General features: G+C 49.3%; 1 protein-coding gene across 1 annotated transcript in view; it reads right to left on the bottom strand.

The window, feature by feature from the left end:
- Positions 1-20630, bottom strand: part of LOC146861755 (metalloprotease TIKI1-like) — a 1236995-nt gene that overhangs the window by 195839 nt on the left and 1020526 nt on the right. Inside the window, exon 4 of the mRNA XM_085640940.1 lies at positions 28-202. Coding sequence (XP_085497066.1) covers positions 28-202 — 175 coding nt within the window. The remainder of the gene's footprint in view (positions 1-27; positions 203-20630) is intronic.

Raw genomic sequence — 20630 nt, 5'->3', positions numbered from 1 at the left:
AAGGGCAGAGAACCAAACACTACTCACCAGCACCAAAGGCAAAGAAGAAGCTCTTCTCAGGGTTTTCCTCTAGTAGATTTTTCACCCTGTGGCCCATTCGCTCATTCCGCTTGTAGATCAACTCTTGGCGGAAGTAGTTATCAATCTCTTGTGCAGTAATTCTCTCCTGTGGTGGCAGCGTGGAGTTAATAAACTTTGGAACCTGGGTGGACAAAGTTGCTGGATGTTATTCGAGCCACCTAGAGAAAATAACACTGCAATTTCTAACTTTGGATGCTCAAATATTTTCTTAAAAGAAAGCCACATTTTAAATTTGTGGCTTTTAGAAATTGGGTTTTTAGTTGAGGTGGTTTGATCTCTTCTCAAGCAACAACTGCAATCCCTGTCAGGGTGAACCACAAAAAATCACTGAATTAATGTGTGCGGAACCCTGTGGTAGCATGGCCCAAATCAGTCAGGCTTTGCTTAGAGGCAATTTGTAAAGTATTTATGCAGCACTCAAACAGTAATAAAGTGAAAACACAACACAAGAAAAATCCCACATCAACTTACAAAAAAGAGAGCAAAATTTAATAAATATTTGAAATCCAAACAACAAAAATACAATCAGTAGTACTGGAGTCGTGAATTTAAAACCTTTTAGTAAAAATGTACACCATAAAGATCAAAGCTCCAACCGCAGGACATCTAGTTGTGCAAGACCAAGGCAAAGTTGAAAGTTATAGCCGACGAGATGGAGCGTGATTCAGATCCACAAAGTGGACTGGATCCGGTCTCGACTTACCTTCGGGCTTAGAAGAAATTTTGAAAAAAAATGTCTCAGAAGGTAAAGTTCGGGGGACAAGGTAGTCTGCATTGTCTGAGTAAGAGTCGTAATCATCAGAGGGCCTTTGGATGCAGTCATGGTGTAGAGTTCTACATTTGGACTTTGTCACTTTCTTGGAAGTCGAACATTTCCAGTACACAGTGATATTCACGTTGCATATGAAATGCTACAGGTAATGTGAGATGAGTGTCAGCATGCACCTTGGAGTTCGGTCTGAATTCCGTTGCAGCCTCGCTAACGGGGGTAAAATAGGAACTGGGAAAGGGGGTGGAATACATGAGCAGAATAGATCCAGTCGTTCAGGCGAGATCACGGAGTTTGGCCAAGTGTAAGCTAGACGGCGGCAGGTCACCTAAGTGAGGGATAGGCAGGAAAGGGAAAGACAGGCCTAAAGGGAAGTTCTCTTCCTGTCATATAATTGAGGAAGGGTAGAAGAGGATGTGGCAGTCCAGATTTTGGGAGAGGGAGCATAACTGGTGTGCTCTTCAGGTAACAACTGCACAAAAGGGGGGGTGCAGAATTTAAAGGAGGATATTACCCTTCCCAGTTACCTGCAGAAATTGTGTGAGGAAGGTAGTCCATTGGGGGGAGATTGGACGTTTGTGGAGTTGACAGACCTCTCTAAAATGGAGTGCTTCCTCCTCTGCCCCCCCCTCACTCGCACATCACCTCATACTAAGCCGCCACTGGTGGTGCAGTCGGTGATCGCCACTGAAGAGTAAGTGCGCACTTAGCAAGGAGGAGCAACAGAGCCGCAAAGCATACATGCACCTTGCACTGTTTTTTTTATATTTAAAGATGCCCAGCGAATGCTTTTACCATGTATGGAGATCAGGCAGCTCTGTGACCTCCAGTAGGGTGGAATCAACAGACTGCCAGCAACTGTGCAGAGCCAAACTGACCACAGCATGTGCATGAGGTCAGCGTCAGGGGTGTGACAGCTGTGACAGCAAAACTGCGCATCAGGCAAATAATGGTTCAGCTGTAGGGGGTGAGGTAGGCTCTATGTAACAGAAAAAGCTAGATGTTTTTGAACCTAAAGTTCTGGGAGGCCTGCTGGAGGAAATCCAGTGCATGCTCCCTTTCTCGGTCATGAAGTCTCCTTTATAAGTCCTCCTTCCATTTACTTCTCAGTGTGGTGAGCGGAAGAGCGCAAGGTCGCGGATTGCCTTATACAGCCATATGGTTAGTTGACGTCCATTACCAATAGTGAGTAAAGCCTGCAGCAGTGGATGAGTGGGAGACTTGACCTCTGACATGCCCCAGGGGTTCGACAGGTGACTCGCAGCTGCTGATGAATGAGAAATTGTCCCGGCAGGAGGTCATGGTCTGTGGTCAATTGATTAAAAGAACATGGCTGAGCATCAGAAAATAAGTCTATCGCAGGAAGTAACAAGCGTGTGGTCAAGGCGTTCAAGTCCCTAGAAGTAACAAGCATTGAAAATGCAATAGGTCTCACCTTCGATTAAGTTAAAGCCACTTGCTTTGCTAATGGTATTGTATAGCAAAGCAAATGGCTTTAACTTAATCAAAGGCAAGACCTATTGCATCTTCAATACTTGTTCTCGGACTGCAGTGACAGCAGGCACGTCGATGTGCGCGTGCTCACACTGCTCACTTCTCACTATTGGAGAAGTTACGGCATGACGTCATGCCAGATGAGTGTTGTAGGGGAAGGGAAATCCTTTAACAAGTCATTTTCTCTCTGGATTTCCCTTCTCTTTTTGAAACTCAGGAGCAGCAACATTGTTGTGGTGTCACCAGGGCTTTAAGTGGAAGCTCTTTCAATATTGTATACAAGCCATAGTTGCTGCTTATTTATCTTATGCAACTAACAATCATTGACAAAGCCAATAGTCCTGACTTGTCGAAGGTATGATGATTCTTGTTCTATCATATATCAGGATGCCATGACAGAAACAGCAAAATAACAGTTGGGCGCCACACTATGCTAAGCAAAGATGTTTAGCTTATGTGTTTTAAGCCATGACCTTAATTACGTTGGCCAAGCCCCTTTGAGAGACCCCCCAGTTTTTTTATCCCATTTAAAGCCCTGCCTTAATGTACCTCCGTATAATTATCAGCACCCCATCAACACCCTGTCCTCCCCCCATCTGCCTCACACCTAAATGACCCCCATCAACCCCTGCTCTCCTATCTGCCTCACACCTCCTGCCGTCACACCGCAACGACCCCCCACCTGCCCCCACAACAAAGACCACATGTTATTTCGGCCCACGGCGATGTTCTGGCTAATACGATGTGGGGCCAGCCCGATTCGACCTGAGCCGTGCAGCCTCCACACACCTCTGCAGCAGGTACTTAACCACTGGGGCTACCTTCCTGGAACTCCTTACACACTGACCTCTGCAGGACACACTGAACACCAGTCACCCTCTCCCGTTGAACCCATGAACTGCAGGTTACCCACGATGTCTGTCTTAAAAGACAACGTTTACTGTGTTCTCCGCCACGCACAGCCACTGGTATGGATGCAGCTTAAACTCCACTCTCAAAAAGAACTGCTCGATGAAACGCGGCGCTATGGGTTAAACCAGCCAAGGCGGCACCTGGGGCGTGTGGCCCAACGTTAAGAGCATTTATGCCAGACTCTATGGGGTGGGGCTGGCCTGCGATAGCGTGGCTCGGCGGGTCGTGCGTCTGCGGCAGTGACACAGTGTGGCTCGGTGGGTCGCGCGCCTGCGGCACGAACACAGTGTGGCTCAGTGGGTCGTGCGCCTGTGGCACAGCCCCACACCTCCGTGAAAACTGCCAGAACCCGATATCAGCCTTACCAATGGCCGTAGACCAGCTGCATTACTTCAGAGTAGAGAGGGCAGTAGGAGCTGCTCACACACCAGCAGGACGAGCCTTACACGCGGTTTATCGTGCCCCCGGGCTGTGGGTACACATGGGCAAACAAACATTATAAGATGAAGAGTCCCGCACCGCAAACAGCACGAGTGGGCGGGGTCGGGGCAGAGAAAGGCCTTCGATGGTGCAGCCCTGGCCTCCAGTGCCAATATCGTTTGTTTAAAGGGACCACTGGGCCGGACGGTGCCGTCTCCTTGGCATGCCGCTGGTGATGCTCCATCGTTAGCCTTTCCTGTTCAGTAAACAGGCTCCACGGGAGGGGGACGGGGAGGTGGGTGGCTCGCTGCCGGCGCGTGCCCGTAATTGCTGAGCCTCCTGCCTGGCTGTCTGCCCCCCACCCTCCCAGGCGGAGCCTCGCCCTAAGCTCTGAGCCACGTTCCAGCCACGCTGTCAGAGTCTCAATGAAAACAAAAACAAGCTAGGTGGCCAATTAACAAGAACTGTGATATAAAATATATTTTTTAAAATATAACTCCCAACCTTAATATGTTTCTTTTAAAAGTGCATGCCTAAAGTGCATGCATCATGTGAAATTCCTTTTTAACTGGGTTATTTATATTCATCTCTGGCGCCAGCAAGAGCTTCATAGTGTAGACTTTTTGTATTTTTACCTGTTCATACCATTGAATAAAAATGCATCTTGTTTTTCTTCATGCAATGTGTGTGGAGTTTAAAACCTCCTTTACGAGCCAGCTTGTCAGCGTGTAACGAGGTTCAAAAATACATCACAGCCTCACAGTCTGCCGGAATACACGTGTCCTTCCTGTGACCCCTTCCACCTCTGAGCTCTGTGCCTGCCTGCCACCAACCAATCACAGAGCCGACTGGTGCATGCTCCAGGCGTGAAGGCAGCGTGGTTGCAGGAAGCCCGGAGCACTGGCTCGCGTGCTTCACAGCTGTCGTGAAGACTTTTCTTATCTGCTTGTTAAATAAACAAGCAGATAAGGAAAGTCTTCACAACAGCCGTGAAGCCGGCGATCCAGTCTGGGTGGGCCGGACCAAAAAGCCAAAGGGAGGCAACGAAAAACTCTCCTTTCCAATGGGAAGCCAGCGTTTACCATAAACGCTAACGCTACCCAATGGAAATGAGGGGCGGGGCTTCAAGCCCTTTTCTAAAAGTCCTCATTAACAATAAATCTCGCTGCGCGAGCTACGCATGTGTGCAGCAATGCTAGGCAAGACATAAAAAGGCCTGGTAACTGAGGCAGGTCGATGAGGGGGAGAGGTAGAGCATATGCCGGTATCCTATGCATGAGATGGTGTATGCAGAGCATGCAGGAGCGAGCCACCGCCACCTGCTAAGGCTAAGGGAGGGATGGCAGAACTTTTGGAAGGAGAAAGCCGTGCACAGTAGCTATCGACATGACCCCCTGCTCATCAATTGTTTCGCCCTTGTAACACTCAGCCATCCAGCGTGATAGCCACTGCAGCTGTGCTAACAGAAAATATGCTTTGGAGGAGGGGGCACTCAATCCACCTCTGCCCGTTGGGAGTTGCAGTTTCTGAAGGGCGACGCAGCAACGTCTGCTGCCCCATAAGAGAATGCATAAAAGGGAATCCAGTTCATTAAAGGACTTTGTTGGAACAAAAGGGAGGTTGGCAAAAAAATGTAAGAGGCAAGGCAAAATCACCATATTTGCCAATGCAATCTTGCTATTCAGGGCTAAGGGCAGAGGTTGCCAAGAATGTACCTGTGACTGGATGCCGACTAGGGATCACCTGAGGTTTCCCTCATAAAGACCGAGAGGAGTATGATATTGGCGAACCCCTAGGTATCGAATCGCCTCCTAACACCAACAAAGCTGCATTTCTCCGAGGTATATAGTTTGTGGGTCCTGACTGGGACAAAGCAAAGTGGCTAGATTCCCGACTTTGTCCAGTTAACCCCGAGGCCTGCGGCATCAGCAAATGCGGGCAAGGAATCGTGTAGCGGAGGGAGATCTGCTGTAACATCTTTGAGATACAGGAGGAGATCGTTCGCATATAAAGACATGGTATGCATCCTGTCCTCTAGGGGTATATACCCCAAACGTGGCACTCCCTGCATAACCGAATGGCAAGGAGTTTCCATTGTCAACGCGAAGAGTAAAAGGGGGACCTTGTCTAGTGCCTCAATTTACCGTAAAAGAGGTTGAAATGAGGCGACCCAGGAGAGTCTGAGAAGACGGGTTAGTATGAAGGAGCCGAGTATAGGCAAGGAGTCCCTTCCCAACACCCATCCGGGCCAGCACTAGAAAAAGATAATCCTACATCAACATGTCAAAGATCTTTTTCCAGATCAAGGCAGTGCATGGGTGTCGATCCTCGACCCGATCCTATACATGGAAGAAGCATCATATATTCTGAGAAGTGCTCCAGCCCGGGACAAACCCGTTCTGATCCGAGTGTATAAGCTCAGGTAGGATTTGGGTTTATCTGCTGGGACGGATTTTATAGCCCACACCAAGGATGGCAATAGGCCGCCAGTAGGATCCCCAATGATCAGGGTCCATATCAGGCTTAAGGATGAAAATGAGGAGGGACTCCCAAAGTGATTGTGGAAGCTCAACAGTGTGGAAGGGAGTCTCAAACATCTCAACCAGGCGGGGTGTGAGGGTGGAAAACAAATTAGCGTAATATTCCAGTGGTAAGCAGTCCAGACCCAGAGTATTGTTGCAAGCCAACTCATGGATCACCTGTACCACCTCGAGCGATGTAATTGAAGAATCGATGGAAAACCTGGCATCTTCTGTGATGCTTGGAAGGGTGATTTCTGCAAGAAACGTACGCAAAGAAGCTATGGAGGCAACCTGCAGGGATTGATAAAGGGATGAATAAAAGGGCATGGAATTCCTGCAACATCTCACTCTGTGCACACACTACGGTGCCTACGCTTGTGACTACTTCCATGACAGAAGGGTTAGAATTCTCCTGCCTAATCAGCCAGGCCAAAAGGCGGCCCAAGTTATCTCCTTCTCTTTGCACCCTGATGACATGGGCTGTAAAGTTAAAACACCGTAAGCGCTCTAGGAGAGCTGCATAGTGAGTTTTAGCTTTCATGAGGGTCAGAGCAGCCGCTGGATCGCTGTCCGCTGCCTTTCCCAGTTGAGTAAGAAGCTATTCTGACACCGCTATCTCTTTATCAAAAGTTCGAACACCCACTATTTCCTGTATACAGACACCTTTCGTCACCACCTTAAAAACATTCCATACAAGGTCCCTTGGTGATGCAGTGTTGTGGTTTTCAGCAACATAGTGCCAGATATTAGACTCTGGTGTCTCCCGAAAAACAGGGTCCTCCAGGCAGTCTCATGAAAGTCTCCACGTCGGTGTCGGAGAATGTGAAGGCAGGCTCCTTAGATCTACCATGTGGCCAACATGATCTGAAATGATATGACCCAAGTAATCCGAGTGACCCACGAGTGGTATAAAGGAGGTGGAACAGGGGAAGCGGTCCTGGTGCATATAGTGATTATGGGGTAAGGAATGAAAGGAATAAAGCTTAGCCTGGGGGTGAAGTAATCTGAAGAGAGGTGGGCCCTATCTAAGTCTGGGTCCAGCACAAAATTATAGTCACCCCCAACACCCAGGGAATCTGCATCTTATACGCAAGTTCAGTGGAAAGGGTGTCCCAAAAGACACCCTGATCCACATTGGGGGCGTAAATGTTTCCAATGAGTATGAGCCAGAAATCTAGATGACCCTTTAGAAGGACATACCTACAGTCCTTATCTATGATCGTGTTGGTTTCCTGAAAGGAGACATCGGGCCAAACCCATACCAGGACACCCCGGGCATATGCAGAGTAGGCAGTAGCGTGTATAATACCCCGCCAGTGCTTATGAACTTGCTCCAGCTTCGTCCCGGCTATATGTGACTCCTTTAATAGGATTATGTGAGCCTATTGGTGTTTTGAATATGAATAAGTGGCTTACCCTTTCCTTGCAGTTTGCATTTCCCATTTATTTAGGGTGAGAAACTGAAAATCAGATGTGCAAGCCATAACAAGTGTAGGGGGTATGTGGTATGAGTGAGGTGCCAGCTGGAGGAGCTTTCAACCCTCAGATTCACCCGGCCCAAGCTGCAGGAACTGCGTGAGGCCTGCCTGCCACAACTAGTTATGAGAAAAAAGGTGTGGGGTTGTATAAACCTGTGAAAGAATGGGGGCAACAACTTATGGAGCCTACCGCAACCGGTAGTAAGCCCAAACTGAGCATAGTCTAAAATGTTTTAGAGTGACGTGGGGAGTGGCGGAGCTCAAGAGTTGAAAGTGACACTAATGTACCCGCTACAACAAGGACTGCGTTGTGTCGGACCTGGCAAGTTGACACTGGGTGTCCGAGACCCCAACCTGTAAGAGATGTGGGTGAGCAAGTTTAAGTTTATCAAGGTGCTTCAGTGATGCGCACATTAATGACTACATGGAAGGTGTGGCTCCCCTCTTGACCAGGCAAGACACAAAGAAATACATTAAACATATAAAAGAGGGAAGGACGAGCTGCGTCTGCTGGAATCATGCAATATCTGAAGAAAATAGAAGGGAAAAATGGAAGAAGGGAAAAACACTTAAATGAGGTTATCCGCTGTTGATTGGGTCACTAGTGGGGGAGTCTGTAAGTATCATCGAGAGTCATCAGAAGGGATGGAGTCATACTGTGAGAAAAAAAATGGCTCCAGCACTAGTACCAAGGTAAGCTGCTGTCTGTAGCGCCCACCTGTAATCTTCAATGATCTGCTCAAGTTCTGGGGGATTCATTGAAGAGAAGCAGGGTTCACCCATATCTTTGTCCACGGGTCCTTAGACTAACAAAGAAGAGATTGGCACTGAAGCTGGAATTCAAATAACTAGTTTATTAATCACTCATGAGTGGGACTACATCAATACAGCACCCTCAAGTGATGCAGGAGGTAGTATATTGAAGTCACAGACCATGGTGCTTTTATACTGAGTTTGTTGCAGAGTAAGCATGTAGTTACAAATAGAAGGTACAACCATACACAGGAATAACTCCTGACAAACATGGGCAGATAGATATAACTTAGTCAGCAAAGTGGGAGGGGGAACAGAACTGCTTACATCAGTAGGAAATGGTAGACAGTTACATTTTTAGCTAGGTGCATTCTAGCAGCTACAGGCCTTTTCTTAGCACGTCTTGCTTTGGCTCAGTATAGAAGGAGTTAACTAAAGATGATGACTCAAGCAGAATAGAGAAGCAAGCAACAGTGAAGACGGAAGAATCACAAGGTTAACAAAATGCTAACAAGATGGCTTCAGCTCATGCTAACAGCAATTATTTTCGATTCCCACAGATGGACCTTTTAGCATTGGCTAAAGACATCTCTAGGACTTAAAGGGGCATGGAATATATCCTGAACATCTATTCTCATGAGTTCATTAATTTCCTGGTTCATTGCTAGGCGGGCATTTACATTCTTGACATTTTGTTTAGTTGGTATACATGAGGTACAGGTAGAAATACAGAGGGAACAGAGCATCGGGCCACATTTGATACATAGGCAACAAGTGAAAATAATCGCAGAAAATATACATAGGGCTGACAATATTTTCCAGCCCCATACAGTAAACATAGTCAATAGCCATCCAGTCAAAGTCCATGTCCCTGAATCCTGATGGAATTCAATTGCTATCTTGTGAATCTTAGCAATTGTTTCAAAAACTGGGGCGTGGTCAGGGATATACACACAGTAGCTGCTCCCAATGATGCGACATGCTCCACCACCGTCGGCCAGGATGACATCAAGAACCATCCTATTTTGGAGCACCACAATTCTCGCAATTTGCAGTTCTTCTGTGATATTTCCAAGTGCCATGGCTGTCTGATTGGTTATAGCCTTTACAACACGTGTCAAGCGCCTTATCTTTCTGCTGTTTAAGGCTACACCAACAAAGAAGAATAGTCCCAAATTAAAGTCAATGTACTGTTGAAATGCAGTATCAGTTTGATCCACCTCATCATGATTTATTGTCCTTTTAAATTGACTCTTGGAAATGTCATTATACAGTTTATAGTCTTTGTGGTAGGATGCAGGTGCCAAAAACACATGTGGTAGCAAAAAGGACACATAGCAGCTACCTGACCAACCAATAGGTAGATGGTAATAACCTTTACTTCCACAAATGAAATAGGTGTTATGTGAGGACAAAAAACTACTGTTGTTTATTCCAGTAATTTTCAATGTTATAGTACAGTCACTTTTTTCCACAGGGATACTGCCAATACTGCTCACACAAAGGTCTGCTCGAGCTCTAGTAACAGCTATAACAGGAGGTCTGTTACCCTTGATTGTTCGAGTGTTAGGTAAAACATAGCGCACAGATGAATTTCCTCGACGATACTCCCCCATTTCCCATACAGTTCCTCTAGCTTGTGGATCTCCTTCCTCATCAGGGTAACAAGCTCTGTTCAACCAGGCATTCAGTCGATCTAAAGCAGCATAGGTAATATTAGCAACTTCAGAAGCCCACAACAATGTAAACCAGGCTCTACAGGAGCCATTGTGTGAAAACCGCAAAGGAATGAAAGGCGTTCCTCCCTTTTTCTGATGAGCTGGCATCATTCCACACACCCAACAGTTGGTAATGTTCGTAGCATTGTGGGTGCGATGCAACATTTGAACATATTGTTGAGATAGGACATTCTGTGCTTCTGCTCATGATAAGGAAGAGTGAAATGGTGGTGTTCAATGGGGACAGGAGTAGCAGCAGTCAGTAGTTTTGAGCAGGAGCTACTCCCTCTACAACCTATGTTATTGTAGCAATGACAACAAAAATCGAAGTGAGTCCAATAATGAACATACTCTTTCGATCACATACTCTTGCAGCAGTTTGTCTCTTTTCCTTAGGCATGTTCATCTCGTATCTGACGACAAAACAGATGGTGCCCTAAGGTCCTGGGCAGAGGTTGATTTCTTCACTGAGACTGAGACGAGTAGTCACTAAAAGGTTACCCCCTTTGTAACTCAGTCTTTTACTACCCAGGACAGTGGCTCAAACAGTCTTTTTCAGCAGCGAAGTGTCTTTCTTCCAGGGTCGCAGCTGATATCGAGATGTACCAGGAATCGTGTGGTCCGGGAAGACTTCCTCAGGTCCTTCAGGTGTCGTAGCTTGTCCTTTCTCAGTGTCCAGGATATCGCAGTGATCTGCCAACGCAGCTGGGCTCACTAGATCCTGCAACACTTTCTTGCAATGTGTCGCGTGGACCCAGTTTTTCCGGTTGGTGACTTGAACCGCAGTCCTGGTAGCCAAGAGCAGCTGCTCAGGGCCACGCCAACGAGGCTCCAAGGAGCTGGTCCACTGAAAGGACTTCATCAGCACAAAATCGCTAGGCCGTAGATCATGGCCTTCACCCTGTGACCTGTCTGGAAGAGTCTTCCGAACCTGTTGATAAATAGAAGACAAACTGTCAGTCAACTGAGACAAATAGTTGTTCATCAATACATAGGGTACATCATGTATAGGGCGTGGTTTAGGAATCCCCCCAAATATTCATTGGCTTTCCAAAAACCACCTCATACGGTGTGAGGCCAGATCATGTATGTGGTTCTGATCTAATGTATAGTAATGCTAAGGGCAGTGCATCAGGCCATTTCAAAGATGTGGAAGCCTGTATCTTGGCAAATTTTAGTTTTAGGGTAGAATTGTAACGTTCCACTAGCCCTGCTGATTGTGGGTGAAAAGCAGCATGAAACTTCTGCTTAATTCCTAACCCTTTCATAAGGTAATCAACAACTTGCCCAATGAAATGGGGTCTGTTATCACTCCACAAAACTCGACAAATTCCAAATCTGGGGAAGAACTCCTTTAGGAGTACCTTTGCTGTAGTAAGAGCTGTATTATCTTTCGTGGTGTATGCCTCCACCCATTTACTAAAGTGCACAAACCACTACCAAGACATACTTCAGATTATTACAGCGTTCAAGCTGAGTGTAATCCATTCGCAGGACCTCAAAAGGTGCAGTTGGTACGCAAACCCTCCTGCTGGAGTTCGTGTTCCCTTTCCAGGATTATATTGGAGACAAATCAGACAAGACTGGACTATCTTTTTAGCTGTACTGGCAATATCTGGAAGATCCCAAACTTGCATACGTTGCTTTGCCATTGAGGATGCTCCAACATGTGCCGGCCCATGTGCCATGTGAATCATAGGATGTAAAAAGGCTGTGGGTAACTTCCATTTTGTCATTTCTTTATGCCTCCAATAGCCCTCATCATCCAGTGTTCCCTCCCTAGACCATTGGTCTAATTCATCAGCATAAGCAGATCGTTGCATGTCCAGCACCTTTTGTCTGGCATCATGCCAACGTTCAGCCTGTGACTTAACTACATACATAGATGTGGTACTTCGCTGCACTGCAGTCTCATGAGCTGTGTAATCTGCAAAGGCATTTCCTTTTCCTATTTTATCAGTCACTTTCTTGTGTGCACTACACTTAGCAATTGCCACTTTCTTAGGATATGTCAAGGCAGTAAGGAGATTATGTACTAATTCCCCATGCACTATTTGTGTCCCATGTGAAGTAAGAAAGCCTCTTTCCTTCCAGAGTTGCCCAAAATCATGAGCCACGCCAAAGGCGTATCGGCTATCAGTGTAAATGTTAACAAGCAAATCTGTACTAAGCTCACATGCTCTTGTCAGTGCTATCAACTCGGCTGCTTGAACTGACTTCTGTGGGATGCAAGCTGTCTCAACTACTGTCTGAAGTGTTGTAATTGCATAAGCAGCAGACGTCGTACCATCAGGCAATTTCAGGGAGGACCCATCAACCCACAGTTCCCCATCAACACTAGAAAGAGGTGTATCTCGTAGGTCAACACGACCCTTAGTTTGTTCTTCAGTAAGGGATATACAATCATTTAACTCTTGTGACTGAGACTGAGTAGCTGGAAATGGCAATAATGTAACAGGATTCAGAGTCAAACATCTTTTCGGTGTGATATGAGGGGCCAAAAGTATCAATTTATAGCCTGTCAAACGGACACTAGTCAAATGCTAAAGCTATTCCCTCACTCTGACGTATGGACACAGGCGTTGCCGCCACTGCTCGAAAACATCCTGTCGGCGCACGGGCGACTGGATCAAGGACAGCTGAAAAATATGCACAAGGATGCTGCTTATCACCGTGTGTCTGTACTAAAACTGAGAGAGCGCAACCGTCCCTCTCATGTACATAGAGTGTGAAGGCCTTAGTGTAGTCTGGAGTTCCAAATACTGGTGCAGAACAAAGAGCTTAACGTAACTCTTGAAAAGCATTCTGGCATTCAGTAGTCCATGGGAGGGGCATCGGAGTGTCTTTAGTCAAAAGGGCCAACAAGGGTTTAACAATGTGAGAAAAGCTAGGGATCCACTGCCTACAGAAAGAAGTAAGGTCAATCAGCACACGAACATCCTTCTGAGTACGGGGAACAGGCGTGTCTAAAATAGTTTGAATTCGATCTGGTGTGAGTGCACTTCCCTCCTTAGACAGGAGGTGACCTAAATAGGTAACTTGCTGTCTACAATATTGCAATTTCTTCAGAGAGACTTTGTGATGATGAGAGGCAAGGAATGATAGCAATAACAGTGTACCTTCTTGACACTGTTCAGGGGTATCAGCCTGACTATAAATGCTAGGACTCTCTGTATACCCCTGTGGAGCTTTACAAAATCTAAATGATCGATTATTCAAAGTGAAGCCGAACAAATAACGGCAGTCAGGATGAATAGATATTGAAAAAAATGAATTTTTCAAATCGATCACACTAAATGTAGTGGCAGTAGGAGGAACCATAGTAAGAAGTGTTGTGATGTCAGAGACTACCGGATATTGGGGCACCACTATTTTGTTTTTGTTCAAATCTGCTTTTAGTTTTCACATAGTCATGATAGCCAACTTATATGTAAACGAACAGTTGTGCATGAGGCCATTCGCCAACATCTGGATGTATAGTGACATTGGATTCACATGTAAACCGATTGTACCTTAATTGTGAAGAGGAGCACCCACGCAGGAGCAAGATTAACTGTGATATGGGAGTCCTATTACAAACATTGTAGTTACAGTTCAGTAGCAGTGTGTTAATGTCGTGACAGTGTGCAAGGTTCTTTCCTGGTCATTCACCTTGGGCGTTTAAACAGATGGCCTGCTTAAGAACAAAGAAACCATAACAATTGCAGCATAGATCGGTATATATACATTTAACTCCCTCACCCCCTCCCCACATCCCACCCCCAGTGTCCATTATTTACTTTGTGATTGTGGCTGTGCGTTAGCGGTGACTACACGCGTGTATAAGCTCTACCAAGGGTAAAGCTTTACTGGAATATCACGGCAGGGCGCTGGTGGAAGGCGTGTCCCCCCCTTATGTGTTCAGTATCCGTTCTCTCAGGTTGGCTCCCTGGTCCCTCCCTTCCCGTCTGCTGTAGCGCGCAGAGTATTTGTTCCCAGTGAGCTGCTATGGTTTATTTCCTCAGCCCCAGTGTTTCCGCCCAACGAATGACAATTCCCTCTGCCGTAGCCAATGACAGGTGTAGCTCCACGCCCGCGTGTGTGGCGTGTCCTGCGCCTTCCACCTCTTTGTTAGGAGGCGTTTTGCAACCACTAGTCCCAGATCTAGGAACCGGGACGTCACCTTTTTCGTGGGGGCCCTCCGGAAGTGGTGCAACAGGTGCACGGGCCATTCAAAAGGGATAGTGCGACCTGTGCAACCCTGTAACAGGTTGCTGATTGTGTGCCAGTATGCACTTAGCCTACTTAGGGCAACTCCATAACATATGTAGCAGTCCTGCACCTTGCTCTCTACACCTGGGGCACATCGCATCATTTCGGTGGAAGTACCTGTTGATCAGCTCAGGTGTAAGATATGCCATATGGACAATGAATAACTGTATTTGTCGGAATCGCATGTTTCTGGGTATACGCACCGGGCTTTTTAGCAGGCGTTCCCATTCCTTATCCGCTAGCTGTCGCCCCAGATCCAGTTCCCATTTGTGGCGGAGTGGGTCTAGACAAGGGGTCTGTCTCTCCCCATAACGTGTAGCTACTGTATGGTTTGGTGTTGACTGGGCTCCGTGGTCATATCCCCACATTTGGTGGTCAGTTTCGCCATTAGGGAGCGGTGTGCTAAAACCTATCCAGGTCGGAGCCCCTCCTCTGCCACCAGGGACTCGTATGGTATGAGCGCGCCATCCTAGTATAAATCCCCAAGGGTTTGGATATCAGCCTCCCGCCATTCTGCAAGTGTGGGAGCTGTGAGCACCCCTGCTCTGCTAGGGGATCCCTCCAATGGTATTGCAGGCGCATAGGGGACCACAGTTTTGGTGATATATAGGGCCCTACGGTAACATTTATATGCCACCGCTAAGAGGAGTGACTCCGGTGGCATGACATTAGCAGCAGGGTGAAAGAGTCTAGTTATGTGCTCCAGGGAGTATGGCGGCAGTAGTGTTGCCGTGTCCTCTCTACCCCTGTCCGCGAGCCAACGGGCTACCCATTGCAGCTGGGCGGCAAGGTAATAGTGTTCAAAACAAGGTGCAGCCAGACCTCCCTGATCTGTTGGCAAATATAACTTCGCTAGTGCCAGTCTATGCCGACCGGTGCCCCAGATGAAGTCCCTTAGCAGTTTAGTGAGTGTGGCAAAGAAGGCCGCTTCAATAAATAGAGGTAAATTGGCGAAATAGTACAGGAGTCGAGGGAGCATGACCATTTTAGCGAGCGCTATCCTCCCTGTGGTTGTCAGCGAAAGTGTGTTCCAGAAGCGCACCTGCGATTTATTCGCTGTTACTGCCCTCCCCAGGTTCCCGTCGAACAGGTCAGTCGTTGGCGGTAGATCTGTATCCCCAGGTAGCAGAAGGTACACTCCTTCCACTGTGCACGGGTGCCACTAAGGGCGTACCCCGGATCAAGATTTCCCTCACCAAACACGTAAAGGCAGGATTTGCACCGAGATGGTGGCGAAGGTCTGCAACAACTGGGCCAGCTGGCCAGGTATGTTTCCTATGTCTTTCACAAAGACCAACAAGTCGTCTGCATAGAGCGACACTTGATGAACCGCGTTCCCTAGTGGTATGCCATCCCCCAGTGTTGCACGTATCGCCACGGCTAGGGGCTCAATCGCCAGCGCGAACTGTAACGGGGACAAGGGGCACCCTTGCCTGGTGCCCCGACCCACTGGTATGGCATTGGAGATGTATGGGCCCAACCTTACCCGGACAGTGGGGTTTTTGTATAGTAAATCGACCATTTGGAAGAACCCTATGTCCAATCCGTATCTCAGCAGCACCGCTGACAGGTAGCCCCATTCTAAGCAATCAAATGTTTTTTCCAGGTCTAGGATAAGACATCCAGCCCTGGGCCACTCCCGTGTGGCTCAGTCGCCACCCTGAAGTATCTTCGTGGGTTCAGTGACGTGCACCGTGCGGGGACAAACCCATTTTGGTCAGTGTGAACTAAGTGGGGAACCAATCTTTCGGCCAGTACTTTGGCGAGGATCTTATACCCACATTGAGCATCGGCATGGGTCGATAGGATCCTAGGGCTGTGGAGTCTCTGTCCTGTTTTAGCAGAGAGACCAGATATGCTTCCCGCATCGAAGGGGGTAGTGTGCCCTCCTCGAGTTCTGTGCTGTATAACGTGTGAAGCAATGGCATCAGGGATTCACGGTACGCTTTGTAGTATTCAGCAGGCAGCCCATCCGGCCCCGGCGTTTTTCCAGAAGCCATGGATGTGATCGCCTCCCCAATATCTTCTAAGGAGAGGGCCCCATTAAGTGCCTCCTTGTGTTCCTCCGATACCGTGGGCAGTTGGATAGAGTCCATTAATCTCTCTAGGATATGTCTGGGGCCACTTCATCTAGATCTGTAGGTTGGGCATAGTGGTCGGTCATAACTTGGTGTATCTCGCGCTGTGTGTACACCAGGGTCCCCTCCGCCGTGCGGATTGCTCCTATCGGGGCATGACTGCCCTCCTGCTGTAACAGCCAGGCTAGGAGGCGGCCCACTCTGTCGGCTCTGGCATGTGTTCAGGCTGTGTGTGCCGTATAGTTGTGGCATCTCAGATGCTCCAGGAGCTCCACATGCTGGGTGCGGAGTTCCTCCAGCCGACTCGAATGTCTGCCCCCCCTTCTCCTTCCCATTCGTATTGTAACTGCTCAGCTTCCAATTGTGTGAGGGAGGTTGATAGCGTCTTACGTATGTTCCACGTGACTCCCAGACAGTGTCCCCTGACCTCCACTTTGTGGGCGTCCCATTCTACTAGCGCGTTGCTTGACGTCCCTTCATTAATGTCAAAGTATGTGAGAATAGCCGTCCTCAGTGATGACCGGAACTCTGGATCCTCCAGCGCGCTCGGCTGGAGTCGCCATGTGGGCACAGGAGGATGGTCTGCTTCCCAACTGATCTGGAACCTCAGAGGGTTATGATCGGAGTGTGTCCGCCCTAGATATTCTGATTTCGCAACTAGCGGAAGCAAGGACTGGGACCCCACCAGCCTGTCCAGCCGTACATGCAGATCATGTACTGCAGAGTAATAGGAGTAGATTCGTTCGGTCGGGTTGAGAATGCGCCAGAGGTCTTGTAGTGCCCAGTTTGAGAGCCAGTCCCCGAGCGCCTGCACGTTTGACACCGCGGTTGTCGTGCAGAGGGGAGGAAAAGATCTGTCCAATTGAACATCAAGCACCATGTTAAAATCCCCGCCCAGCAGCCAAGGGAGCCCAGTGAAGGGGGTCAGGACCTGTAGGGGCATATATCGACCCCAGCAGCATTGTTTGGCCATTTAACTTCCCACGCACGAAGGTGCACCTGCCCTCCCGGTCTGTTACTACCTCTTCACAGATGAATGGAGTGCCCGCCCGCCCCCAAATCAGTGTGCCTCGCGCGTGTGCTGAAAAGGTAGTGCCGTATGTCTGCCCTCTCCAACGTCTGCGGAGCCTGTCAAGCTCCGCCTGTGTCATGTGTGTCTCCTGTAAAAGGGCGATACCCACTGAATGCCGCTGGAGGTAGGAAAAGATATAATAGCGCCTTGTGGGTGTGTGAATGCTGCGTATATTCCATGTTTTTATATTAGTTTGTGTCAACGCTAAGCTGGTTGGTCAACCGCAGCGATAAGTGCGGGGGCCGCACCGGTGAGCGGGCGTCATGGTCAGGGGAGGGTGTGTTGATGTGCTGCAATGAAAACAACATAACAACTGCAAACAACATAACAGTTGGGGCGTATCCCCAGAGGGGCGTCCGTCCAAACATTAGTAACAATAATTAAGTGTGAGCTAGTCCAGCGGGATGCCTGGTGGGGTACGTGCGCTAGCGGTGTCTTGTCTGTACTATCTCCCCCTATGACCTCCGGTGTGTGTGGGAGATGCATCTTCGTGCTAGTGAACTAGAATAGCGCGCAGTTCTGGTTTGGGACGTAATGAAGTGCCTCCAACTATGAGCTATCTCAGTGTGGAGAGCGGTACAGTCGGGCTTGTGCCCGGCAGGCACCTAACTGTTTCCTCAGGTAACGTGTGTGCCCCTTTGGGCCTTGGTGTCATGTATAGAGAAACCAGAAAATAAAGCCCTACTTCCGTAAGCTGACTGTGTCTGAGTCCAGCGCAGCATTATAATATCACATAATATAATCGGCAGCTTGTGGGGTTACCACTGGCAGGTTCATGTCCGCAGAGATTGCAGTTGACGGGGATGATGGGCCGCTGGTTCCTGAAGTATCTTGTATGTAGGCTTTCATGCGATCACTACTGTGTGCAGTTCCAAGGGTTGCTACTGCCGCTAAGACATCCTATCGCTCCATCATGATTTTCTCTGGGCTAGGCGCCCCTGGGCCTGACCTTGCAGTCTGGGGTGTCTGGCGTCGTCTTCGTCGTCGAGGTCTCCGTTCAATCAAGTTGCCAGTATATGGGCCCGGGGTTCGTCCACCTGTCCACAGTCCCGACTCCTCCAGCCAATCCCACGCCTCCGCTGGGGAGTCGAAGAAACGGGCCCCCTCTTTCCTTACCACTCTCAGCTGGGCCAGGTATAGCAGGGAGTAGGACAACTAAGTTGGTGCTTTACTGCCATGTAGTTGCTTCTGCACCGCTGCGCGAGTGCGGTATAGTTTGGAAAGAACATGACTCGACTGCCCCCCACTTTGAGGTCAACTGATTTCCGTGTTTCACGCAGCACCGCGTCCCTGTCCCTGTAGCTGAGGAGGTTGAAGAGGAACAGGCGGGGCCTGGCACCCAGTCGGGGCTTCTGCGGCGGCACTCTATGCGCTCTCTCCACTACAAACTGTTGCGACAACTCCCCTTGAGGTAGCAGGTCTCGTAGCCAGCGCTCAACGTATTGCTCCAGGTTCCTGCCTTCCTCTCCCTCTGGAAGGCACACCACGCGAACGTTATTGCGGCGGGAGCGCCCTTCTGCATCTTCTACCCTGTCTTCGAGCGCATGAACACTGTCTATAATGTCTTGTAGTGCAGCAGTGTAGCTTTGGGTGACAGGCTGAAGCTCTTGGATAGATTGACCATGTGCCGTAACTCTTTCGGCCAGTTTGCGATGGTCTGCGTGGAGGAGCGTGAAGTCCGAGGTGACTTTATCAATCCGTGTTTCCAGGGACTCCCTGGTCTGTTCCAGGATGGCACCAATCTTTTCCACCGCCGCGAGCACCAAATCCATTTTGGCTGCGAGAGTCGCCGTCTGCGGTTCCATCTCTCTGCCTAGGCACGCGTGTGTAGGGTCTAGGCTTCCCACGCGTGGCTGTCCTTGCTGCGAGTTGTCTCGTAGCCGGCCCATTACAAGCTGCTGTGCTGTTGGCATTCGTGGGCAGTCCGTAGTGTGGTCAATCTCAACTGCCGACAGGCTACTGGTCTTGGTCCAAGGGGCTCTAGGTTCGCTCGCTTAATTAGAAATGCATTCAGTGGATGACCTTCCCCGTGAGTGACGTCTCGACTCGGGTGGCGTGCTTCTCAATAGGCAGGCTGCCTGTCTTTGCAGTGGGGGGGAAGCGCTCGTATCTCGCCGGTTGTGGCCACTGGGAGCATCACCAGTGGGTTGCAGTGTGAAGTCCACCTCTCTGCTTCAGTGCGGGGGGCCCCTCAAGAATCTTCGCTGCCCCGAGGGTGTCCCAATGGTGCCCCGACGGTTCTGTACGTTACTTTGGCCTCCAGTTGTTGGGCCGGTGGCTTTCGCAGTTGGTGCCCGGTGAGAATAGTACTTGTACGATATGGCCACGCCAGCAACTCAGGGTAGATGTCCAGCTGCCTCCCGGGTAGAATTATTGTAGCTTGACTGGGCTGGCACCTTGCGGGCGTCCTCCCTCGTGGGAACGTCTCAGTTCGGCATCAGGCATCATGGCAGGTGGGTCTCGTGGCCCGATGCACCCTGTGTATGGTGGGCGTCGGGAGCACCGCCAGTGAGCTGCTGTGGCGGGCTCGCCCCACTGTGCAGGGCGGGGATACGCTTCTGACCCACAATTACCCCGGGGGGTCTCGTGGGTAGCCCAGTGCTTCTGCCCTGTGTTTTGGCCACCCACCACGACGCAGGTACCTCAGTGAACGTGGCCCTCAAGATGGCGCTCGTTCAGTCCGTTCGTTGCTGCCATTTCAGATCCGAGGCTCCCTTGTCAGCACAGCGTCGGTGTGGCGGGGTTCCCAGCGATCCGGGTCAGGGCTGTATAGTGACTGGTCACACAATAGTTATCCACCACCTTCTGGGGGCCGCAGACCTGGGCCCGTGATTCAGTCCTCCAAGCTGCCTGGTGAGCCAGGTGACCGTCGCTGCAACAGGAGACCCCAGCAGTCACGCCGGGGTCCGACTCCAGGCTCACTCTTGCTTAAGTTTGCCTGCAGTGGTCAGCAGTCCCTCAACTCCTCTGCCTGCCGCCGATCCAGACCACCTCTCAGCCTCTCCAGTCGGTGCGTCACTCCAGCAATCCCCGCCACAGGGCGAACCCCGGCAGCCGCCTTCTCCACACTTTTCTTGGGCCC

This window comes from Triturus cristatus, chromosome 2_2 (assembly GCF_964204655.1).
Source record: "Triturus cristatus chromosome 2_2, aTriCri1.1, whole genome shotgun sequence".
NCBI lineage: Eukaryota > Metazoa > Chordata > Amphibia > Caudata > Salamandridae > Triturus > Triturus cristatus.
This window is presented reverse-complemented; position numbering and strand designations above follow the sequence as displayed.